General features: G+C 35.9%; 2 protein-coding genes across 5 annotated transcripts in view; one reads left to right on the top strand and one right to left on the bottom strand.

The window, feature by feature from the left end:
• The window catches only part of CCDC88A (coiled-coil domain containing 88A), a 112,326-nt gene extending 96,214 nt beyond the window's left edge, over window positions 1-16,112 (top strand). Inside the window, exons 24-33 of one of the 4 annotated variants that reach the window (XM_070478446.1) lie at window positions 777-869; window positions 994-1,208; window positions 4,574-4,657; window positions 5,641-5,844; window positions 6,449-6,520; window positions 7,501-7,581; window positions 10,017-10,273; window positions 10,480-10,942; window positions 15,033-15,133; window positions 15,846-16,112. In XM_070478446.1, the coding sequence (XP_070334547.1) occupies window positions 777-869; window positions 994-1,208; window positions 4,574-4,657; window positions 5,641-5,844; window positions 6,449-6,520; window positions 7,501-7,581; window positions 10,017-10,273; window positions 10,480-10,942; window positions 15,033-15,097 (1,534 nt within the window). In that variant the 3' untranslated portion in view covers window positions 15,098-15,133; window positions 15,846-16,112. Of the gene's footprint in view, window positions 1-776; window positions 870-993; window positions 1,209-4,573; window positions 4,658-5,640; window positions 5,845-6,448; window positions 6,521-7,500; window positions 7,582-10,013; window positions 10,274-10,479; window positions 10,943-15,032; window positions 15,134-15,845 lie in introns of all 4 variants that reach the window. The other 3 variants (XM_070478443.1, XM_070478450.1, XM_070478449.1) reach the window with 3 other exon arrangements.
• A 4,708-nt stretch (window positions 16,113-20,820) lies between these two features.
• On the bottom strand, window positions 20,821-22,623 carry LOC110151700 (prolyl-tRNA synthetase associated domain-containing protein 1). Its single transcript, XM_020915121.2, has 2 exons — window positions 22,469-22,623; window positions 20,821-21,343 (listed from the first exon to the last, which is right to left on the bottom strand). The coding sequence occupies exons 1-2, from the start codon at window positions 22,550-22,552 to the stop codon at window positions 20,912-20,914; spliced, it is 516 nt and encodes a 171-aa protein (XP_020770780.2). The 5' UTR covers window positions 22,553-22,623; the 3' UTR covers window positions 20,821-20,911.
• Window positions 22,624-25,886: the final 3,263 nt, after the last annotated feature.

Below are 25,886 nucleotides of genomic sequence, written 5' to 3'. Positions count from 1 at the left end.
AGACTTGCCTGAGGAGGCGTAACAGGCCAAGAGAGCAGCAAATGCGGAGACAAAGAGGTGTAATGAAACTGTATTATGATTATGATATATGGTCTAAAAATTAATTGCTCATACTGGAGCAAAATTGTGGAAGGAGGCATAGCAGAGAAGTGACTAAACACTCAGGAGCCACTTCACAAAAGTTTTTCTTTGCTGTACAGAGAACTTGCTGAAAAATTTGAGCAGGGCAGTAATATGATCAGATTCGTGCTGTTTGTTTAAATCACTGATGACATTATAGATTGGAGGTTCTAAGAATTAGAGACAAGGAATAAGTTTTAAGATTGTTGCAATAATCTAGTGAAAAGTAATTCACAAGCAGTGGTAGTTAAGATCAAGTACAAGAGAGATGTGAAAGATAGAATCGACAGCTTGATTATTAGTAAATTGTGGTGAATCTAGTGTATTTATGCATATAATGTTGTTTAATAACTGTAGAAAGATGTTGAGAGAATTCTTTTGTCATGATAATGTTGTAATATAGGCGATTTCCTTCAGACAAATCCTGTTGAAAATTGAGATTCTAAGTCCTATGTCATTTTATTTAAGTAAGTTGTAAATTAAAAGACAACGAAAAACTTGAAAACAGTTCTGTTGTTACTGCCTATTAAATTCTTAGTTGTCAACTATGGTATTTGTATTTCTTTGTGTTTTGGGGAGAAGTTAGATTTTAGAATCCAAATAATATTCATAACTGTACAAAATATGACGTCCTAAATGTAACTTTATTTTTATAGTGATAAGTTAAATGAATTAAGACGACAAAAGGAGAAATTAGAAGAGAAAATTATGGATCAATACAAATTTTATGACCCATCTCCTCCTAGAAGGTACTATTATCCAGTTGGGGTTTTTTTTTTTTTTTTCATTTTTATTTTGGGGAAAAAAAGATTTTGAGGGGGATTTGTATGCTGAATTTTAAACTGATAAGACTTTTAAAAATTATGTTATTAGGAGAGGCAACTGGATTACTCTAAAAATGAGAAAATTGATAAAGTCTAAGAAAGACGTTAATCGGGAACGCCAGAAATCACTAACTTTAACACCAACCCGCTCAGACTCCAGTGAAGGATTTCTTCAACTCCCCCATCAAGATAGTCAAGATAGTTCTTCAGTAGGTTCAAACTCTTTAGAAGATGGCCAAACTTTGGGGACCAAGAAAAGCAGCAGTGAGTGCTTAAACTCTTTAAACATTTGTGATCTCTAGAATTGATTTAGTTCCTTACTAAAGATTTCTTTTAAATAGCTTCCACAGTCCTTTGGGATAATGTCTGATGAATGCATTTCTTTTTAACTCCATATGATTTTAAAATTGATTGCATACTGCAGTACTGCATAGCCATGTGATTTTCTTTATTGTGTATTTAGAGAATTACAAAGAGATACCATCATTTGACCAGGAAGGTAAAATAGTATAGAAAGAACAGTGAAATGAGAGCCAGAATACCTCTGCCACTTGCTAGTTCTGTTAATATGGGCAAGACGTTTACTTTTGCATCCTACTTCACAGGGAGATTATGAGGAGCAATTGAGAAATATTTATAAGATGTCATTTTCATAATTATTTGTAACTAAATAGAGTAATAAGTCTTTTTAGAATGAGGTTTTAATCATACTTTGATGGTATCAAATTGGAAAAAAGTTATATTGAGGGGGAGGAAGCAAAGAAAAATTGCTATGAATTGGAAGAGAATGTCTTTCAATGATTTAGAAATAATTGAAGGTTATAAAAGTTATTGAGGGATTGCTTGGTAAAGGTTCAGTTAGATTTGGAGATACAAGTTTTTGTACAAACTTGTGATTTAATTTTTTAAATTTCAAATGCTGAAGTGTAATATCATAATGTGACCTCTACAGTTAACTCTCTTGATTTCATTACTAGTGTGCTTAGCTAAACATTAAGAGCAAAGTAAAAGCCTAAGGAAGAATATTTTAAGAGAAAGAAAAGAATCTGGTGGTAGGCCTTTTGAAGTTATAGGAGAATGTGACTACTAGCAATGTTCTTATAACATATGTAAACAGGATAGTTTGAATCCACTCACACCCTCACCAGAATCACTAAATTTAAAAGCATATATAGTGTGTATGTTTATACATAAGACATAGGTACAAGATAGATACTATATATATGTGTGCATTTGTATGTATTAATATATACATTTCAATATTAGTCTTTAGAAGTAAATAGCAGGCAAAAGCAGCCACTACTTCCCCCAGGGATAGACTTTGTATGGGCAGCTCTAAAAACACTCAAAAAACTGTATAGACATGGTTTTGTCCTCAGGGGAATTATCTCTGAAAAGACAGTGTTTTAGAGTGTAAGAGATTAGACATTCATTATAGGCTATATTTAAGAATGCAACTGTAGCACCCTAAGAACTAGAATCCACAAGTAAGCAACAAAAAAAAATCAGATACACGCACATGAGTACCATATTCATATATACACACATACGAGTATGTTTGTGTATAAGAAGGTGGTTTAGTTCTATCTGTTCTCATAAGGTTAGTCTTGTTAGCCAGACCTACATGAAACCTCCAAGTATTGTAGAGAGATTATCAAGTTTTCCTTAAAAAGGTGCCAGATGATTCAATTTTATCTACTATCTTTGGATATAAAATATCTGGCATCTGATTTAATGAGAAATGGTCATGGGTAGATATAATTTTTTCAATTAAAGGAAGATAATTCAAGTAGGAAAATAACACAAGAAAGGTACAACAGTCTTTTTTAAGGTCATCTTGTTTTAAATTGTCAGTCTATCATTCCTTCATACTCTGTGCTGGAAAGATCCAGAGTAAAAATCAGAAGGAAGTAATACTCTTCTTCCCAGCAGTTATTCAGCTTTAGAATTTTAAAAATAAGCAGAAAACCCTACCATTCTAATATTCCCATAATTTCAATATAGTTTGGGAAGCAAACATTGTATGTCTACAAACTAATTGCCATAAGAACGATCACTTTCCACCAGTGGCAAATATAAAACTCCTTTTATCCTTTCCATTTTGGAAGAATGTCTGTCTGTCAGTAAAGCAGTCTATGGAAAACAGTTGAAAACAGAAAAAGTATCTAAACAAGACATGTGCATGCTGCAACCATTCAGCTTTGTTTTAGCTAAGTGTCCATTTTTACATTGCTTTCAGTTCATTTCTTTTTAATCATTGAAAACAGCTGTGTTTTCCGACCTAGAAACAAAAAGTTTAAATGAGTCATGACTATTCTTAATAGCAATCAAATAAGTAAGTTAAAAAGCTGTATGCCTTTGCATTCTCCTTAATGAGTGATACTTGTCAGTTTGTGAAAAGAGCTTTTTATTATTTATAAGATAAGAGCAAACCCTAAGAAAGAGCATAGCTATTAAGGCTGTATGCAATACGCTTTTAAATCTCAATGTGAGTTTTTTCCCTGCCTCTTAAATTGCATCTCCAAAGAGGTATAATAATATAATTTCCATTAAAATCTTATTAAAGTATAGCTTAAGAATGTTACTCTAAGTGAACACTTAAATTTTTATGTTAATGACTCCCACTGTAGTTATAATCCTAATTTTCATTCATATATTGATAATTTCCCTGTGTCATGCTGTGATTTTTTAAATAAACTGACTCCCAAAGCCCTTCAAAATATCTAAAAATGTTATAAATACATAATTTTCTATCATTTTTGCTTGCTTTTTAGGATGCCTCCTTATTTTTTAGGCTTATCAGAGCTTAAAAGCTTCTATCAAAATACTTTTGTTTTTTCTTCCAGCCAACCTTTTGCAGAATGAAATTAACATAGTTGCTCATGCCATCTTTTGAAAGACTTGTCTTAGAAGAACATATATTTCTGTGGTGCATCTAAATAATGCATCAGATTTCTTTAGGTTATTTTAAACATCCTGGAACACGTTAGTTTTTGTTGAGGTATTTTACTAAAATACAGGATGTACATTTTCCTAAATTATTTTTTTCTAAAATAAAACCTTATAATTTAAAAAGTTAAGGAAAATAGGGACTTCCTGGTGGTCCAGTGGTTAAGCCTCCATGTGCTTCCACTGTAGGTGGCACAGGTGCAGTCCCTGGTTGGGGAATGAAGATCCCACATGCCACTTGGCATGACAAAAACAAAGTTAAAACAGAGGAGTGAAGAGCCCTCTACATTTTTGTCACGTACGCTCCCTGGTCCACCAAGAGTGGCCCTAGTGATATAGGTCTATCTATCTTTACAGCTTTACTAGAAAAATTATTCCTTCAGTAAGTAGTTCTTATCATTTCCTGTATTTATAGGACTTTAGTTAGTCCAGGTTTTCTAAGTATATGTTTTTCATCATTGTCTTCAGTGCTTCTCCAAGTATTTTAAAGTATCAAAGTACATACTTCATATTTCATAATCACTTGGCAGCACGAGAATAATAGCCTTAGTGTAGCTTACATAGCTGAAACTCAGACATTCATTTCTGTCCTTAATTTCAACATTTAACTCCCATCTGTTCTTCTCCCTTTCTTCTTTCATTTTTCTGTTTCTGTTTTTTCTCATGCTCTGACATTAAAGTGGTTGCACTGAAAAGACTGCCCTTTTTGAGGAACAGACCGAAGGATAAAGACAAAATGAAGGCCTGCTACCGTCGTTCCATGTGTAAGACTTTATGACAGTTCAGCTTCTTTCAAATGACTACACTGGCTTCCATTACTAATTTTCACTAACCATTCTCTGGACTGTGCCAATTTTCTTATTTTGCAAAGTGCAGTCTTCCTGTAACCCATGGAGCTGGAAGAATTTTTTTTTTCCAAAACTGGCACTGAATCTGCATTATATGTATGTTCATTTATACATATACATGCATATGTTTAGTCATACATGTAATATACTTACAAATTTCCAGTGCTTTCTAAAAGTTGGCAGAAAAAAAACTTTAATTTTATATGCCATAAAGATTTTTTCCCAAGGAAATTTGCTTAAAGAAAATATAACAAAACCTTTAGCATTAGGTATTTATTTTCTTAATGAACTAGGATTAAATAAATAAATAAAATGGCCTGTAATCCTTGAAAATGTTTGTCATTCTTTATATACTGATACTCTGGTTTTTCTTTTTTTAAGTGGAATGGGTAATTGATCACATTAAATGTCTGTCACTGGATATCCTCTCTTTCAGGTTTTTATTGAGTGGTATACTTATTTGATTCATAAAATGAATAATTTCTCCAGTAACCTGCTCTGACCAAGGACTCTTTATCATTTTCAATAGTGATGTTGTAAAAAAACTGCTCTCCATCTTACCTTTATTCATTCCATTTTTGTCACCACAAAACCACATTTTGAAGGCTTCTAATTATATTGCACATCACTGCTCAAAAGGCAGTTGTACAGAGTAAAATTCCTTTTCCTACCTTTAAAGGGGGTGGAGGGTGATAAAATTATTTACTGAAGTTTATCAAGCTTTGGCCTCCTCATTTCATACAGCTAAATGCATGTCATAATTCAAATGACCTTGTGGTTAGTTTTTTATTTCACTTGCATTAATCCATAGACAATAATCAGAACCTTTATAATACAAAATAGAAATAAGAGCAAGTACATTAACCATGCTGATTCATTTGCTTTCATTTGCATCCCAGCCATGAATGACCTGGTGCAGTCCATGGTCCTAGCAGGAGGACAGTGGACAGGTAGTACTGAGAATTTGGAGGTTCCTGATGATATTTCAACGGGTAAAAGGAGAAAAGAATTGGGAGCTATGGCCTTCTCTACTACAGCCATCAACTTTTCAACTGTCAACTCTTCTACAGGCTTCAGATCCAAGCAGTTGGTTAATAATAAAGGTATAGGCCGTCTGCTATTTGCACTGTGGTGTAACTGTTGGCAACAGGAATTTTTATTTGACTTTTCAGTGTTTACTTTTTTTGACAGCAGCAACCTGAAATAATTATCAAAACAATCTGGATTTAATCTGAGAGCATTTTCAAATCATTTCAAAAAGTTAAAACATCATACAGATAACTACATCTTTCCTAGGTCTTCCATAATAAACAGCTAATGAACTAACAAGAAATGGAAAAGTAAACCAAGTAAAAGACAGAAAAGGAGAGAGTGATAGAAGCTTTAAAAAAACAAACAAACAAAAACCTAGGAACACGCCATCAGAGAACCACATAGAACAGCCCAGGCTTTGCTTTGCTTCGTGGGGTCACAGGGAGATGGTTTCACTGCTTCTGGTATTTTCCTTAAGCAAGTCAACTCACATCAGAGTTATTCTGTTTTTTACTCCTGTTCCAGCTTCTGATTGAGTGTATGAAATATGTTAAAACAAGATGTACTGTACGTGATTAAAAAAGAATTTCCATATTCTGCATAAATAAGATTTTATCTTTTTTTTTGTTTGTTTTTGTTTAAAAATTTTTATATCCATTCTACTATTTTACATAGATACTACATCCTTTGAAGACGTAAGTCCACAAGGTATTAGTGATGATTCTAGTACGGGATCAAGAGTTCATGGTAAGATATGAACTTTATTTAGCAAGTACATATTACATACAGAATGAGAATGCTAAGACTCTTGCATTGACCTCATGAATGTGGCATTGCCAGCAGGCATGTTTTCTCTAACCTGCATCTCATAGCTACTTCTGCCATTTCTTCAAACCTAATACTCCCTTTTTTCCTTTTATAAGGTTATTACTTCATCTAAATAGTCCTTAGTCAAGGTCATATATAAAGTATGTCTGCACAATGCTTAAGGCTAATTTTGTTGCCATTTTGGCATAAAGTTATTAGAGATACATTTCATATTTGGTTTTAAAAATAACTCTGGTAAAGAACAAACTCTAAGAAACCACATTTTCTGCAGTGTTGAGCATTTCAGTTTTTAGTTTCTGACTGGAAAGTCTTCTCTTACCAAACTAAATTATTAACAAAAAAAAAAAAATGGAAAAGGAATGAGTTCAATATGTAAAGGAATACATTAAAGAAATTTCATATGTGCGCAGGATTTTAGGAAGCAGGGTGGGGGCATGTTAACAGTGCAGTTGTTTCCCTTGTATGGATAGGAATACAGGACATTAACTCTGCAGATGCTCATATTCCTCCTGTTCGTGGCATCTCTGCAATGTGCAGGGTTCCTTGTCTGATCTTTTGTGACCTAATCACTAGCTTTTTTTTTTTCTTTTGGGCACATGTCATTCTGTTCAACTACAACAGTCCTGGTATCCATCTAGAAATCCATTTCCAAATCTGATTATTCACTTTCTTTTGTTTGAATCTCAGCTGTTGTCTCAGAAGTGTCCTGTTTTCAATTGTTTAACTGAACAATCTGGAAATGCCTTTTCTTGCTAATCTATAAGACTCAACTCTCTGTGGGCATGCTCAGTCTGTGAAAGTATGCATGATTGCTTCCTCAAAGCATTCTGTAATCAGAATGTAAAGTTCAGTGTCTTCAGCTGCAAGTTTTATCACTGTCTCCTGATTTTTTCATTTAGCTTCGAGACCAGCCAGCCTTGATAGTGGCAGAACATCCACTAGCAATAGCAATAATAATGCTTCACTCCATGAAGTCAAAGGTATGCTGTAGGTAAATTTACTAATATGCTCCATCCATTTCCAGATTTGTGAAAAAATGGGAAATTAAGTTTCTGGGGTAAAATGAAATCCAAATCATCTGTGTTTGGAACATAGTTCCTTGGAATATTTTATGCTTTTCACATTGTAATACAAATGTATTTCAATGTGTACAAATGTAAAAACAGGAGCAGTTATTTTAGTTTCCATTTTTCATCTTCACAGGTAAAATCTTTTTCTTGTTATCTTTCTATTTCGAAAGTATCTGTAAGTTCTTATTTTCTTACATTCTGTCCTTGTCATGAAAATGGTTGGCCTTAATTTTCTCATGATACATGTACACTGAACTCATAGAAAGTGTTTTAGAAATACTTCTAGCTTTGTTTATCCACGAAATGAGGAATATATTTTTTTAATTTGAGAAGACAGTTGTGTTTGTGTAACAAGTGCCAAATGGATGCATATATCTATATAAAGAATTAGTTCAAGATACCTTTTTCCTCAGTTTATTAATGTGGATTCTAAGCTGAAATTTTATGTGAATGTCTGGAAGTATCAACTGATACCTTTTTTCTTAAAGGTACACTGCCTACTCAAATTCTGGAATTATTTAATAGATTATAAAAGTTTGTTAAAGTAGTTATTTTCTACAGAACAGAATTGTTAAATTATAATGAGTGCATTTGTTCTCCTGCTTTTCTGTATTATAGAATAATTTTGTCTCGGTTATAATTTTAGTATTTGTTGCACTGATCTGAAAAATCTGATTTCGAGTGATTGTTTTTTCATGTTTATAATCATGTTCTTATATCCTTTAGAAAAATATTACCTGAAGTGTGAAGAATCCTTTTCTGATTTGAAATTTTAAGAAAATCTTTTTCCTACAAAATGTTACATAGTTTGAGCCAAAATCTTTCATGACCCACTTTATTCTCTGTGATTAGGAAACCATGGAAAGTTGCATTTTCCATTTTGATGCTTCTACACAGTTTGCGATGATTAAAATGAATAAGCACTCTTAAGGAATAGCATAAAATTTGGGGAGCTTTTTTCCAGATCTAGTAATTTGCATTCTTTATCATTGTTCAGCCTCAACTGAGTCTTTTAAAACCTATCATACTGACAGTTGAAAGCAGGGAGAATCAGATTGTTCAGACATTAAATAAAGAATGAAATACTACATACTTGATTTTTACTGGAATTTTCTAAGTTAATTATATCATGTCTCCATTTGACTTTCCTTAGATGCTTGCTATGTAAATTTTTTAAAAATTTCTTAAGATTATTTCTTTTACTTATTTTTTATTTATTGTTAATTGGAGGGTAATTGCTTTACAGTGTTGTGTTGGTTTCTGCCACACATCAGCATGAATCAGCCCTAGACAGACATATGTTCCCTTCCTCTTGAACCTCCCTTCCACCTTCCACCCCTCTAGGTTATCACACCCTTTTTTTTTTTACATCAGTATTTAATCAAAATAATTTCCTTTTGACTTTTTTTTCCATTTATTTTTATTAGTTGGAGGCTAATTACTTTACAGTATTGTAGTGGTTTTTGCCATACATTGACATGAATCAGCCATGGATTTACATGTGTTCCCCATCCTGATCCCCCCTCCCGCCTCCCTTCCCATCCCATCCCTCTGGGTCTTCCCAGTGCACCAGCCCTGAGCACTTGTCTCATGCATCCCTCTAGGTTATCACACTCTTTAAGGTTATTTGTTTAGGATGAACAGAGAAGCCTTCAAATAAGGAACATAGACTTCATAGAAAGTCAAAGAATTAGAATTATTGGAGTGTTTGGTTTTAACATTCTCAATTTAAAATTCATATAATCATATTTTGGGCTTCCCTGGTGGCTCAGTGGTAAAGAATCCGCCTGCCAATACAGGAGATCTAAGAGTCAGGAAGATCCCCTAGAGAAGGAAATGGCAGCCCACTTCAGAATTATTGCCTGGGAAACCCCATGGAGAGACGAACCTGGTGGGCTACAGTCCATGGGGTCACAAAAGAGTCAGACATGACTTCGTGACTAAAACAACAACAAATTTTTTTTTTAATTATAAGGTATTTTATAGTTTTTTAACCTGAGTTTTTAATAATGTATTATTTCCTTGTTTATTCATTCATTTACTCATCAAATGTATTGAGTGCCTGATGTATATGTTGAGGTTCTGGGTCTGATGGTGAAGGCAAGTGTTTGCCCTTTGGAGCTTACAGTATTTGTCATACTGACAAATAAGGAAGCATGCTATGGTAGACAGTTATTAGACTGATGAAAGATTAACATGGTTTATTTACTAAGTATTTCTGAATAAAGCTTTGAAAGTCAGTTTGGCTATTCATAAGAATCCAGTCAATAAATTGTCAGTACTTACATAGTGTTAATCTTCTGTCTATTATTGACCTTTTAACACACCATTTACTCCTAAAGCAGGTGCAGTTAATATCCAGAGCAGGCCACAAAGCCACAGCAGTGGAGAATTTAGCCTGCTTCATGAGCATGAGGCGTGGTCCAGCAGTGGTAGCAGTCCAATCCAGTACTTGAAAAGACAGACCAGATCAAGTCCAGTGCTCCAGCACAGAACACTAGAGAGTCGGGCACATCACAAGATCAAAACTGGTTCCCCTGGAAGTGAAGTTGTTACTCTACAACAGTTTTTGGAAGAAAGCAACAAGCTTACCTCAATGCAGGTTGGTTTTATCTATGGTTACCTTAACTTAGATGGACACTATAAGTTAAATTTCTATGGTTGAACTTTAGAGCCTTTTCTTTTCTTTTTTAAGTTAAGGAGTGTTTAGAGACATTAGCAATTTTTTATAGTCTACCATTATCAGGAAAGCAAAAGTATGGCTGTATTCACTAATCTGCTTTGAATTTTTTTTTTTTTTTTAAACAGCTAAAGCCCTCAAGTCAAGAGAATCTTTTAGATGAAGTAATGAAAAGTTTGTCGGTCTCTTCTGACTTTTTGGGAAAAAACAAACCAGTTAGCTGTGGTCTGGCCAGGTCAGTAAGTGGAAAAACTCCAGGAGACTTCCATGATAGACGGACAACTAAGCCTGAACAGTTTGTGAGACCTGGTCCTCAAAAGGCTGAAGATACCTGTTTCATGAGTTCTTCAGGAAAGCCTACACGAGGCACTCAAGGAAAGATAAAATTAATAAAAGAAACTTCTCTGTCACGACAATCAAAAGATAGTAATCCCTATGCCACTTTACCTCGTGCAAGCAGTGTTATCTCTACTGCCGAAGGAACTACTCGAAGGACAAGCATCCATGATTTTTTGACCAAGGACAGTAGACTACCTATGTCAGTTGATTCACCACCAGCTACTGCTGATAGCAGCGTCCCTGCGACATCTAGTGAGTACTGTTTACACCAGTGGTCCTCTCATACACTTCATAATAGTCCAACATCTGCTCTAGGTTCTCAAGCACAAAATGACTTAGCTACAGACAAGCCCCAGTCTCCACATACCCAGGCCAGAAACTCAAGAACTGAAAGGTCACATTTTCTAAATCAAACTTTTGCCATGATTCATATGTCTAATGATGCATTTGGAAGATCAGCTACAGATAGCTTAGAGTCCTTTACTGTGGCTCATCTAGCCCAGCCATTTTTATCCCTGAATACAGAATTAGTTAGTAACATAAGTGGGTTACCTCCCAGACCAGTCACCAGAGTAACTGACCAGGCTTCTGCTTCTTTGGAAAAAACTGCTCAGAAAGATAATGAGCAGTTTTCTGGCCGTCAGAGCCACAGTAGCATTAATCCACAGTCCTCTGTAGATAATAATCTCACCACTCCTGCATGCCTCTATCCTGATGACACAGAAGCTGCATTGTTGGTTTCTGAGGATAATCAAACGGTTTGGTATGAATATGGTTGTGTATGATCAAAACTGCACAATATAATACTGATGTCATTTGATACACACTATGCTTCTCTAATCTGATTTGAAGAGCTGTTGAAAAGAATCATTTGACTAGGTTTATATTTTTATTTTTAAGTTGTGGCATAGTGTTCAAGTGTACATTGTGGCATGTATATAAACATGATTATGTAACAACAGCAAAGCCTGCATGAACTGTTATTAACTGCATTGTACATTTTCTGCATGACTTCAAGAACCTTAACAATACATTCTCCTCTTTCACATTTTATATAAGAGATTGTTACTTTGATACCTGGAAGCATGTTAAAATGGTTGCATGCTATAATTACTAAGAAGGCATTTCCAAGTCATATTTGTTGATTCCAAAAAAGAATGCTCATTGTCCCTTTTGCTCCCCTTTCCCTCTCTCCCTACCTCTTGTCCTTTCCTTTTTTTCCCCAAAATGTGCACTTCATATTGCACATGTACAGTATTAGTAAGGAAAATATGTTAAAAAGATGTCATTTTCTTTTGCCATTTAATTTTGCCTTCTGCCCTGCTGTTTTATTTTCAAATAGTTTATAAGTCAACACCTTACATAGTAAATATTAACTACTGCCCATATTTATAAAATTGTTCAGATTTAAAATGCTGTAATACTCATAAATTTAGTGTAATTAAAAAAAAACATTGAATTTAAATGTGACTTATACAGTGACTAGGAGCACTTATATTCTATTTCTTCCCTGCACTTTTCTTCACTTGACAAACATAAGAGTTCAAGTACTATCTTTCTTTCAGGATGACTTTTTTTACTTGGAATCAGTTAACACAGTAGTTTTTTCAGGGTTTTTTAAAATGTAGAATCAAAGAGAAATAAAGCAAATCATACTCAGTGTGTGGGAAATTTGCATTTTTACTTCTCTTTTAAAAGGGTAGCAAGTTTACTGAATGGTGAAGATTGTTACTTAAATAATTCTATAATTTATTGCTAAGTTACATATGTCCTAAAAACGTAATTTTCTAAAATGAGTATTGTGCTAAAATAAAATGTAAAATTAGTGTTTATAACCATATAAACAAACAGACATGTTTCTAGTAGAACAAATTTTAAAACTAAGAATAATTGGAACCTCTTAGCTAAAAGATAATCATCAAAGAGAGAGAAAATATTTGCTAACTCTGATTCATGTCATAAACTTTAAAATTATCATCCTGTGGTCATAGCATTTTAAAACAGAATCAGCCAAAATTGAGTTTCTAACTTCCAGAATAAAACAACAAGAAAGCAAGCCCCAAGGAAACCCATGACCCTGACTCACTCACTCCTGGACAAGTATACCTTAGCTCTATCTCTGAAATGTTTTTGCTGTTTTGATTCAGCCTAAATATCACAATGCAGCCTGGCATCTAGAAGAAATGATTTGAAATGTAACTTGATAAACAAGGAGGAAGTTATTATTTTACATGTGTTGTTATAGTAAATTATTATTGTTATTCATTGGGCCAGAGAAAACAAAATTTCTAAAGAATCTTTGCTTAGTGAAATGTGTGACCTGGGAATTCACTGGCAGTCCAGTGGTTAGGACTCTGCAGTTTCGCTGCTGAGGGCCTGTGTTCGATCCCTGGTCACAGAACTAAGATCCTGCAAGCCACACAGCACGGGCAAAAATTTAAAAAAAAACAAAAAAAGGAAACAAAAAGAACGAAATTTGTATTCCTTTGTAAATTACCCTATTCTCTTTTACTTACACAAGATCATTTCAAGCCTAGGCCCCTTCTGTTTATATCTTTGACCATACTTCTTTTCTCATAGCCAGCTCTTACTAAAAATGCTCCCAATGTGTTGGTTTCACTTCAGATTGAATAAATCTTCTGCCTTTTACTTAAAAAAAAAAAAATGCTTCCAGTGTAGGTCATCAAACAATCAGAAATTTTCTTATTTTTAGTACCACTTAATATATTTTATCTACATGAAAACATCAATCCATTTGTCACTTATTTCACAATTAGTCCTAAATGTTTTTGGTGTCCCTTTTCTTTCTTCATAACCTGTAGTTTAAGATTAAATTTATTTATTAAAATACATTGAGAAATCATATGCTACTATATGGTAAACACTGTTATTTTTACAATGTTGTAAACACTGTTATTTTTACAATGTTAGACTTACAGGAAATAAGCATTTCTAACCCAGATGACTATAGTACCATACACTGCATGTTTTCCAAAAGAACGTACACATTGTGCATGTAAGACAGAAAGATACATACCATGTCCATGTGTCTTGAGGACTGTCAGAGAATTTAGGTGATATTTCCTCCAGAAACTGTCACCGGCTGTAAGGTCATAAAATTCCCTTAAAACTATTTTACCAGTGTTTCTTGATAGCACTTGAAATCACATTTTTAGCAGTGATAAGAGCCTTAGAAATCGTACAGAGCTAGTGTTTCCCAAACTCTTAAAAAAAAATCAACGTAATACCTTCTATAAATGAAATCTTACAAGATGCCCCAATTTTAAAAAAACAATTATTTTCTGATCAAAGTGAAGCAGCTCTGACTTAGTTGAATAACTGTGCTTTTTTTGAGACATCTCCATAAATATTCTACAACTTCACAGAGGATTACAGGCATACCTCGTTTTATTGTGCTTTCTTGTACTTCACAAATACTGTGGGGTTTTTTCCCAACAGACTGAAGGTTTCTGGCAATTCTCTGTCAGACAAGCCTATCAGTGCCATTATTCCAACAGCATTTGCTCACTTCATGTCTGTCACATTTTGGGAGTTCTCAGAGTATTTCTAACTTTCTCATCACTGTTAATATTTGTTGTGATCGGTGATCCATGATCTTTGATGTTACTATTGCAAAAAAAAAAGTATGACTCGCTAAAGCCTCAGATAATGGATAGCTCTTTTTAGCAATAAAGTATTTTTTAATTAAGATATGTACATTGTTATTTACATGCATTGGGAAACTAAAAATTCATGTGACTCGCTTTATTGCAAAATTCACTTTAATATAGTGGTCTGGAACCAAACCTGCAATTATCTCCGAGGTATGCCTGTATTAGTACTCTAATTTTAGATGAAATTGAATAGCTTTCATATTCCTGGCTTAGGTTTCTAGAAATGATACCTTTATTATTTGTGGTAAATTCATGTTAGGCTTTCAGTCCCCTGTGACCAAAGTAGTTTTAACTGTAACAGTGTAAGCAGATATATTTTCCTACGAAGTAAGCCTCAAGGCCTGGTTTTCTTAGTAAACAATACAAATATTTCATTGTGGATGTTTCTGCTGCTGCATGCAAGATTATTTTTTATTTTAAAACTATATGTGACCATATAGTAAATAAACATAATAAACCTATCAGACACCAAGAGGACATTATTATTTATAGCTTTTAAAACATGTAAATCAGTCTTTAAGTAGAGATGTCTATCAGATTAATAACATTTCCAGAGTTAGATTCCTTCTCTTTGCCCAACACAGTGAGAGCTCTATAGTTTCTTATCTTCATGAATTGTATTATGTTTAGCTTTTCATTAAATAACATGAAATGCTTTTCTCCTGCAGATGTGGACAAAGTACAAGAAAACAGAAATTCAAAAAGCAGGTCTAGGGAGCAACAAAGCTCCTAATTCTATAACCCCACTACATGACATGTGGGCCAAGTGGTGAGTTTCTTGCTTAAAATGTAAATGAGATTAATCTCATTTATACACACTAACTGCATTAATTATAAGAACAAGTGCACATTGCATTAACAGATGTAAATACTGCTTGCTTTACTCATGATTTCTGTCTGTCTGATTAGTAAGTCAAAATCACCTGATTCCTCAAAGCTTTTGGCCGTCAGTGCACGCTCAGTCGTGTCCGACTATTTGCGACCCCATGGACTGTAGCCCACCAGGCTACTCTGTCCATGGAATTTTCCACGCAAGAATACTGGAGTGGGTTGCCATGCCCTTCTCCAGGGGATCGTCCCAACATAGGGATCAAACCCGGGTCTCCCGCATTGCAGGCAGATTCTTTACCATTTGAGCTACCTGGGAAGCCCCTTAGTGCAGGAAAACAATCCTTAAAAATATTTTTTCCCTTCAATTTAAATTTGATTTTACTAATGAATAATGTTTTAGAAATTACTTTTTCAGTTTAAAATCTTTCTGGTAGGAATATAACTTCTGTGCAATGTTCTTGGTAATTGAGAATAAATTAGATGTCTTTTCTACGAAGAGCTGCTTAGACAAATTCTGACTCTCTCTCACTCTTATCCCTGTAAAAGTACCTGGTGCATGCTGTTCTTTTAGTGGTTGCTCTGTATTTTATATCTCTTATCTTCAAACTTTTCTTATATTTTCTTTCTTTCTACTTTCCAACTAAATACAGAGAGAAAAGTGTCCTTCAGTTTCTCAGTGTGAAGCCTTTATTTCTGAAGTAACAAGACACCCAACTATAGGAATCACTTTTTAAAATCTTTAAGGAGACTTAACAATCCTTCGTGACTAGAGCAGGAAAGAAATACAAACCTTCATTCCTTCCTTGAATCAAGGAGCACTACTGGAGTCAACTGCCAAAATTTTTAGAAGGTTTTTGTGACTTATTATGTACATTGTACTGTTAAGATCTACTGAATAAAGCATGTTCTCTCGCTAAGGACCAAGTGTTTTAAGGGTTCAAGAAGTACTCCAAGAACAATATACTTCTTTCATCATTTGTTTATGAATTTATCCATGTTTGCTTAATGCTTCTGCTAAGTATTAGCCTAAGTCTAGCCACTTATATTTAGTTGTGTAAACCTAAATTAAATGCTGTAGTATGCTGTGGAATGTACTATATATCAAGATACAGAGAACATTGTTTAGGCATGTCAGAGCCTTATTTGGTTAGCAGACTGCATGTGTTGGTATTCTCTTATTTTTAAGCCAATTATTTTGATGCACTGCAAAAGAAACTCAGTTTATGAAATAACTGAAAAATCCATGATAGGAGTTATAAAAAAAATCTACAGTGATATTAATATTTCCATATTCCCTGCTAAGGAACACTAAGTAATTCATTCACACATGGATCCAAGGTAATTAGAATGTGTTTTTCTGAAATGTTTTTTTTAGTAAGGTGGTTTTCTAGAAAAAGACATTCCCAAGATAAAGCTATTGTGTTTGAACTCATTTCCCTTCTTTAGTGTTGGGTTATGTATGTATGTTTTTTTTAACTTGAGAGCTGACTGTTGCTTAAGAAGTTTTCTTATGGCAAAAATAATGTAAATAATTTACTATGATCCGCATTTTGCCAGGAACTCATTTATTATTAAGGTTATCACTTATTAATAAGAATTTTTGGTTTTGTCCTTTATAAGACTACATTAAAGTTGGTAACTGTTATCAGTACTTTTGAAATATTTGTATGCATTTGTTTTACATTTGAAAGAAGCACAAAAAAGTAAATTTAGTTAACCCAGGGAAACATCAATTTTTTTGTAGTTCCAATTTTCTATCACAGTTTTATTTTCTTATGAAATCAAAAATTGCATTGATACATATTAATGCAAATTCATTATTTAACATAAATATATGAATAATCTTAAAGGTCTGAAATGAGAAAGATACTGACTTTTTAATTTTAACAATGTACTTCTTAGGCTCTCACTACCAGCTCTAAAAATCTTTTTGGAATAATTCCATAGTGTGTGGTTTATGAACTGTGTGTTTCATCACTAACCTAGTAGCCATGAGAAATGTGTCTCTCTCCCTCCCTCCTTCCTCATGCCCTTCTCTTTTTTTCCCCTCTCTTTTTGATAGGCCAGTAAGAGTGTTGTGTTCATAGTCTACTTTCAGAAAGACCATTAATGAAAAGAAATACGGCCATGTATAGTTGGAAAGAAACTGAAATGGAAGTTAGGTTTTGCCACCAAATAATGCTGTAAAGTTAAATCACTTTTAAAATCTTGGATGAAAGGTGCTATGTAAATATAAATACAAAGGATTCTTACTAAGATACAAATATTGCACAACAGACATATTTAAAACCTATTCTCTAGACTGTGAAACATGTCTCCATCATGATTTCCTAGATTGAAGTATCAGATTGATAATGGGCATCATGGCAGTCTAGAGACGTCTGCATGTAAAAACTGTAAATTCATTTTTAGGTGGATAAATTGAGAGTAAATATAGAAATTATGTTTTAGCTAAATACAATAAGTGGGTAACTTAGATTTATATTAACTAGCATCTAATTTGCACAACTAGGACACATCCCAGGACATTTGCTTCAAGTTGAAATTTAATGAGTAGGAGGTAGTCCAGCGAGGGTGTGTGATACCACAGCTTGATCTCTCCAGGACACTAATATCCTAAAACAGAGACCCTGCTGACTGAAGCAACACATTATTGCTTCAATTAGAAAATGCTTAAGGGTAGCCTGTAAAGGGCTGACTCTGAGGAAATGCAGCAAGACAACCAAGAGAAAGAGACTGCAAAAAGTAGGCATATTCTCAAATCACATTCATCACCTTTTTCATACCATTTCAAGAAAGGACTAGATAACCACATGAGTATTTTACCATTTCCAAAAGGTAGCATCAGAAGCAAACTTAGTAGGAAGTCATGCTTTTCCCTTAGATAAACTACTTCTGCCAAACAAAACTGTGTTACCAACTAGAAAGTACAATAGCTGGGGCCACTTTCCTGACTGGCGCCTGACATGATTTTAATTATCCGGCTCTACTCCCCCTTGGAAACTAAAGAATTTATATACAGGGTAATAGCTTCGGCCCAGAGCTCCGATTAAGTGCTTCAGATCTGGCAATGTGGAAATGTTCGGTCCAAGTTTTTGAACTGGTGGTTACCAAAGAGTTCACGGAACAGGTTTGTATGTAGCACCTTTCATGCAAGGCATGGTAAGAGCCTATTTAAAAATCACTGTGCATATTACAGAATTGCAGCCACCTCACAAATGAAGTATTACAGCCTGTACTGTCTTAACAGTTTATGTCAGGAAGTGAAAAAGATATTGTACCAAATCTGGAATTACAATGAGGAGTAATAATGTATGCTAAATAACTTTTGTACTTTAAGTTACTTTTTATGAGAAAAGTGAAGTTTTGTGTTTTTTTTTCTGCTACTCTTAGTCCTGAGATATGTTTTTTTCCTTAAGCCTTGAATGAATAATACAGACGGAGCCCATTTTATAATATAAACCTTGATGTACAAGTTATTTGGACAACAGTGAAAATGCCTTAAAAGGAATGCTTATGGATAAAGTTGCACTTATAACACCCTTTAACAAAACCTGATTTTAAATTGTCTTTCTTTTCTAAGGGTTCTCTCTTTCAATGTTTGCCATTGTACTTATAACTGTTATTAAATACCAAATCAAATAATACAAGAGCTGTAACATTTCCTTTAAATTAATGCTACTGAGAAATCTGGAGTTAAATGGCAAAATGTTTGTTACTTGGCTATATTAAAGCCACAGTTGATAACAAAAAATCCAGTTCATAACAAAAAAGACACCATCATTTGGCTGATCTTTTTTCAAAAACATTTTTCATTTTAGTTTTTAACTTTTATTTCTCCTAAAAAAATTAAGTTGGTTTAACATTCACTTGTCAAACTGTTATGATTTTTATAATAAGTGGTTAGCAATCATAACATATAATTTAACCAAGTATTATTCTTTCCTTTCTCTGCCCTAGAAAACCAGTTTTCAGACATAATCTTGTTTATCTCTGTTCTAATCACTTTGGGATGAGTATTAGAGGTTTTGGGAGAAAGAGAAGAGTCTATTAGTTTTGTCAATCCCAGAAGTGTCATTACAATAAAATAGATTATACACATCAGTCTCTTTTCATTTTCACATAGACTTTGGGAGGCATAATGTTAAGAGATGGCAACTTGCCTTGTGTCATTGGGCAGGTCAGTCTTTCTGGGCCTATTTTCACTCTAAGGTGAGGACAGTTAGACCAGTTTCCTGATGTCCTCAGTGTCTTTGATTCTATTCAGTAAACCTTCATTTTATATTCAAAGCAACCTAAATTTCCTTTCTTAGAGACATAGTACCAAGTAGGCAAAAACCAGTGTAGCATCTCAGAATGTTATCACTGATGGAAGATATTTCTTACTGACTCACCTAACTTACTCATCTATATTTTATAAAAATTCTGCCATCAGTAGACTTGTAGTCTCTAACCACATATATTGAAAAATGACAAGTTTTTACCTTTGCCTTTCAGTAATGCAGATTGGTACAAATTAAATACAATTTCTCTATCAGAAGAAATTATTGCGTGTTCAACCTTAGGAAAAAACGCTTCTCTCTCAAATACCCGATTGTACTAGCGGAAATGATAATTTTCCTAAGTCCTCTAGGCTGTTTTGTAGCCTACTCAGACCCTCAATTAGGGTCTTATTTGAGTTTAAGAGCGGTGAAAAAGTATATTAATTTTCCTGTCTTTGAACTAGCTTCTCTATGGCAACTGACAATACCTAATCCTGGCTTCTTACACATTTTTGTTTATATGTGTATAAAATTTATCTTCCTTTTTAGATGCATAGTTGAAAAATGAGTAAATTTAATATAGCGTAGAAGACAGAAGAAACTTGTTCAAGCATGTTCAAATTTCTAACCTCTGAACAAAGACTAAACAAATCCTTCTTAATGGCCTCTGTATGTTCTGCTCCTGAGTTTTAAAATGTAATTTCATTAGTATAATGATTATGGCATATTTTCTACCCCTACTTTGAGGGTTTTTCTAGATTAAGATATTCCAAAGATAGAATTTTATTTAAAAAATTAGCTTATTTTTCACTGGGGGGAAAAAAAGCATTGGTTTAAAAACAAACAGTAACAGAAAGGTTTTCCCTTGCCCCCTTGTTTAATTATACTGTTGGAAATTCTTATTCCTTAATCCTCATTCCCTCGGGATAACCACTATTTACAATTTAATGTCTTCCCATATTATTTTTCCCCCATATGTACACTATCATATGTATAATTTTACATATGCTATTTTAGAAACTTGCAAGTATAATAAATAAGATGTAAGACAGTTAATCTTAGATAAATAATCTTAGTTTTGATGTGAATTTTTTTTTGGCCACCCTGCAGCGTGCAGGCATCTCAGTTCCCGTGACCAGGCACTGAACCTGGGCCAGGCAGTGAATCCCTGATTCCTAACCAGAAGGCAACCAGGGAACTCCTGATGTTAATGAAGGCATTCTTGTAACAAGTAATCATCATGGGGATGGGGACGGTGGAACCTCTGACCTGACTAAAGCTACCTCAATAGATCTTAAAAAAAAAAAAAAAAAACTTTAAGATGAAATAGTCTTTCTCAAATAGTTCAGGTCACCAAACTGAGTGCTAGATACATCTTCCCATTTTTAATGCTTTTTATAATTACAAGTAAGAAAAACAGCTTTCAGAAATAAATACTCTGAACTTAAGCCCTATTAGTTTTTATCAAAGTTTAGTATTATGGGATCATGTCCTGTGTTCTTCACAAATGTGAGAAAGTCTTCAGGGCTCAGTCCCATGGTTGCAGCATTGGTCATTGGATGAAAGTACACCTTTTCATATCCACCTTCCAAAAAGGCAGAATCCAGGACAAACTTCACATCTCCATCATCACAGAAGAGTGCCAATGGTGTGGCACAACCTTGGCCAACTTTCAGTTTTTCTAGCATGGCTGCTTCATCAGCAAACCGCAGGTTTCCACTCCCGACACCTAACTGCTTGGCGAGATCATTTAAATTAATTTGTCTATCATGAAGAACTGTCACCAGCCAATAGCCTTTTTTCTTTTTGTCCTTAAGAAATAAGTTCTTACTGTGTGCGCCTTTCAAATGCTGGATATGAGGCATCATTTCTTCAACTGTAAACACCTGTAAAATACCACATGAGAAGTTTAAAAATAACATGCATGTACACTGCAAACATACAGTTATATATACGTTGCTTGCTGGGTCTAAACTGTGAGGTTAGGGAGTACTTGGTACCCTGGATTTCACTGGTAGTAACCCATTCCCACCCTGTTATCAAATAATTATATTTCAGGACCTCAAGTAGTTTCTCTTGGGCCAGTTCTCCATTCCGATATGCTGGCTAAGCCTTCACATTTCTAAAGTGCTATTTTTGTCTTTCCTTTAGACTTTTTGTCGCGTTTATAGCAGCCCTCACAACACTGTAAATCAACTATACTCAAATAAAAATGGGGGAAAAAGGTTTACAGCAGCCCAGAATCCTATTCCTTGGCATTCCATCCAGACTATAATACAACCCTCACTCTATAAAACGTAACTACAGAGGGAGTGAAGGCAGGGAATGAGAGCCTGGGCTAATATAAAAAGAACAGAAAAGCTGGCAATATGCCCAGTAAAAAGGGGGAGAGTATCAACTATAAGGAGGCAAAAGGGTCAAAGAAAATACTAGTTTTGATGAATTTCTCTACCCTTTGAAGATTATCACTGTATCGAGCTAGTTATCACGAGCTGTTACTCAAGCGTTAGGCAAAAACTATGTCCTCGCAACACCCAGGTTATATACTGGCTTATATATAATGGTGAGATACTTGCAAAAACAAAAAATCTTTCCATCAATCAACTGAATCATGTTAAAAAATACCAAACTCTAACCTTGGTGTCCCGCATGCATCATAGCCTCTGCAGAAACGTTTTACTGCTTGGCAACTTACATACCCAGGCCAGTTTGAGATGCACAAGTTCTCAATATGTTACGCTAGTTCCCAAAACTAAAAAAAAAAAATCACTCCAAAAGGAAAACAGGTTTTTTCACAATAACAGCAAGAGTCCCAAGAGGAGATGCACTCGGTGGTGCAGTCAGATCCCTCTCTACTCTGGATTCCGGGAAATGCCTTAGAACGGACTTTTTCTGTGGTACAGTGACCCCCCCACCACCACTCCGGGAAGTCTACTTTCAGTGGCTTCCCCTCGCAGACGCTGCAGTAGAGCCCACTCCCTCCCGGGGTAGTACTAGCGGGAGCGTCTCACCTCCGGGTGCTCCACGACCTCTGTGCGAATGGCCAGGGCGGCGAGCCGCTGCTCCAGCGCCGCCCGCAACTCAGAGCCTGCCATGCTGTCCTCGTGGCGGCGGCTACAGAGCCGGTCGAGGGACGGGGCGTGGCTTCCCGCGGGCCGCCCACTGCAGGCTGAGGCGGAAGTTCCTAGAGGGACAGGGGCGGTGCCGGAAGTCCAGAGCCGGCGTTTGCCGGAGGTGGCGTCGGACCTTGTTCGCTCGACATCCACCGTTTGTTCCTGAGGTTCGTTCGAGTCCTCAAGGACATCCTTCCCCAGACATGCAGTGTCCTTAACCCGCGTCCCATGGGTGGGAGGCGCCTGCATTCTCACAGCCCTTTCCTATCCTGCCACAGGTTTCCTAGATCCAGCATGTCTTCCATTTAAATAGATTTAAACCTAGCAACTCAACTTAAGGAATGTTGAGGGAGTGATTCATTGTATGTGGTCTCGGGTTTACCCAGGAAGCAGACTGAGGCAGAGTCTCCTTATCCCTTCTGCCCTTGGAATGTACATTCTATCCACTGTTCCTAAGCTAGGTGCTGCTTGAAGGATGCAGCCTGAGAGAGTAATGTGTCATTGAAACCTTGATTTTTTAGGTAAGGGAGCCCCCCCTCTCCCCATAAGGTCTCTATATAAATTAAGATGCTGGCAAGTGGGTGCCCAATACAAACCACCAGTGTAAGTTCCTTTGATTACTAATTTTTAAAACTGCCACCTACCAATGAGGAATGCCCTGCCTCTTCAGTCTTTCCTTGCCCTTCTGGGTTGGGAGGTGGGGTCTCTGGGTGTGCGCGCGCGCGCGCGGTTTCACCTGGGGAACTTCACGAGGTTGTGGACCAACAAGGAGAAAAGGGCCACAATCTCTACCCTATTGACAACCTTTTCCAGAGGCATTTTTGCTGCCTCTTGGTGGGGTGTTTTCCACTACCCTGCAAAACCCTCACTCTCCACCTTGAATGAGGCCTGAAATTCCACTAGAGTTTCATTTAGTTTAGATTAAGCTTCCAATTGTTACCAAAACTGTTGCCCCAGTCGGGGAGTTTGGAATGGACATGTACACACTGCTGTGTTTAAAATGGATAACCAATAAGGACCTACTGTATAGCACAGGGAACTCTGCTGGGTGTTGTGTGGCAGCCTAGGTGAGGGGAGTTTGGGTGATAATGGGTACATGTATATGTATGTCTGAGTCCCTTTACCTTTCGCCTGAAATTATCATAACATTGTTTGTTAATCGGCTATACCCCAATACAAAATAAAGTTTTTTAAAAAAAATATGCTGTTGCTGCTGCCAAGTCACTTCAGTCGTATCCAACTCTTTGCAACCCCATATTCGGTAGCCCACCAGGCTCCCCCGTCCCTGGGATTCTCCAGGCAAGAACACTGGAGTGGGTTGCCATTTCCTTCTCCAATGTGTAAGTGAAGTCGCTCAGTCGAGTCTGACCCTCAGCAACCCCATGGACCGCAGCCTTCCAGGCTCCTCCATCCATAGGATTTTCTAGGCAAGAGTACTGGAGTGGGGTGCCATTGCCTTCTCCAAAAGAAATATGAGTCATGTACAAAAGTAAGGAAACAATTAACCAAGAATAAGGTCTGCATGACAGCTACAAAAGAGAAACTCAAAGAGGAAATGATAATGCCATCCAGCACATTGTCTAGGCAAGGAGGGTGTTCTGACCTGGAAATCTCTTTAGAAATGAACTGCCATCCATCAGTTAGGCAAGGTGTGAAGCCCTCCCCCCACCCCACTGACAGTCCATCATAATTCAGTTTCTTAAATCCTACTCTAACCTCTTCCATCACTCTAACCTAAACTACTATCATCTCTCCTGGTCTACACTAATGTTCTCTTAATTATAGTCTGTGCTGTGTGCTGTGCTTAGTCACTCAGTGATGTCTGACTCTTGGCAACCCCATGGGCTGTAGCCCGCCAGGCTCCTCTGTTCATGAGATTTTTCCAGGCAAGAATACTGGGATAGATTGCAATACCCTTCTCCAGGGAATCGAACCCAGGTCTTCTGCATTGCAGACAGATTCTTTACTGTCTGAACCAGCGGGGAAGCCCTAATTACAGTCTACTTGTGGTGTGATGACTAGGTATCCTGCTCCAAACAAGTCTTACAACCAAAGATCTTTATTATAAAATTGAGTTAAATCTGTCTATGGTAAAAGAACCTTATATCACTGTTTAGAAACTATCTTGACCCAAGTTCATGCATATTTATTTGTCAAACATACATGTCAGCATTGTATTAAATAGAAAAGAAATGCTATCCTTTGCATGGTCTCTTGTTCTTAAAGCAAATACAGTCTCAAATTTACATTGGAAAGAACATGAGACATTAAAATTATCAACATGAACTTGAGCTAGATGTCTAGTCAGAGAACTTGAATATTAAATGTCATGATGCTGGGAGAGGGGTGTAGTCGCTAAGTCGTGTCCAACTTTTTGTGACCCCATGGACTGTAGCCTGCCAGGGTCCTCTGTTCATGGGATTTTCCAGGCAAGAATACTGGAGTGGGTTGCCATTTCCTTCTCCAGGGGATCTTCCCAACCCAGGGATCAAACCCATGGCTGCTGCATTGGCAGGTGGATTCTTTGCCATTGAGCCACCAGGGAAGCCCAGGAGAGGGTAGCATCTGATAAATGCAGGTGACTGAATTATTTTACAAACAGGGAAAAATTTATAAAGAATTCTTTTTAGGGAACTCCCTGGTGATCCAGTGGTTGGGACTCAGCTTTCACTGCAGGGGCATTGGGTTTGATCCGTGGCTTGGAAGCTAAGATCCCGCAAGTTGAGTGTCACAACCGAAAATTTTTCAAAATTGTTTTTTCAAATAAATTTTAATTTGCAAAGATAGTAGGTAGTTCCTGAATGTCCTTCACTCAGTTTCCTCTAATGTTAACATATTATTGTGATAAGTTTGTGAGAATTAAGCAGTTAACACTGGGGTATTACAATTAACTAAACTACAGATTTTATTTAGATTTCACAAGTTTTTCCACTAGTGTGCTTTTGTGTTCCTGGACTCTATACAGGATCCCACATTGTATTCAGTCATCATGTTTCCTTATTCTTCAGATCTGTGGTAGTTTCCTTGTCTTTTGTTGTTTTTCATGACCTTGACAACTTTGAAATTTTCTGCTCAGATATTTTGTAGAATGCTCTTTAATTTGGGTTGTCTGATGTTTCCCCCATGATTGTAATAGGGTTGTGGGTTTTGGGGGCAAATATTACAGAGATGTAATGTCCTTATCACATCATTTCAGGGGGTTATTGATGTCAACATGACATTACTGGTGTTTTCCTTGATAGGTTGGTTAAGGTGGTGTCTGCCAGATTTCTCCGTTATGAAGGTACTATTTTTCCCTTTCCATATTTCTGTTCTT

The sequence above is a fragment of the Odocoileus virginianus genome, chromosome 2, assembly GCF_023699985.2.
Source record: "Odocoileus virginianus isolate 20LAN1187 ecotype Illinois chromosome 2, Ovbor_1.2, whole genome shotgun sequence".
Classification (NCBI taxonomy): Eukaryota; Metazoa; Chordata; class Mammalia; order Artiodactyla; family Cervidae; genus Odocoileus; species Odocoileus virginianus.
This window is presented reverse-complemented; position numbering and strand designations above follow the sequence as displayed.

Coding starts and splice junctions, on each gene's coding strand:
- LOC110151700 (XM_020915121.2), bottom strand. CDS start 22,552: ATGGCAGGCTCTGAGTTGCGGGCGGCGCTGGAGCAGCGGCTCGCCGCC. Junction 21,344..22,468: donor AGGTCGTGGAGCACCCGGAG/GTGAGACGCTCC, acceptor GGTATTTTACAG/GTGTTTACAGTTGAAGAAAT.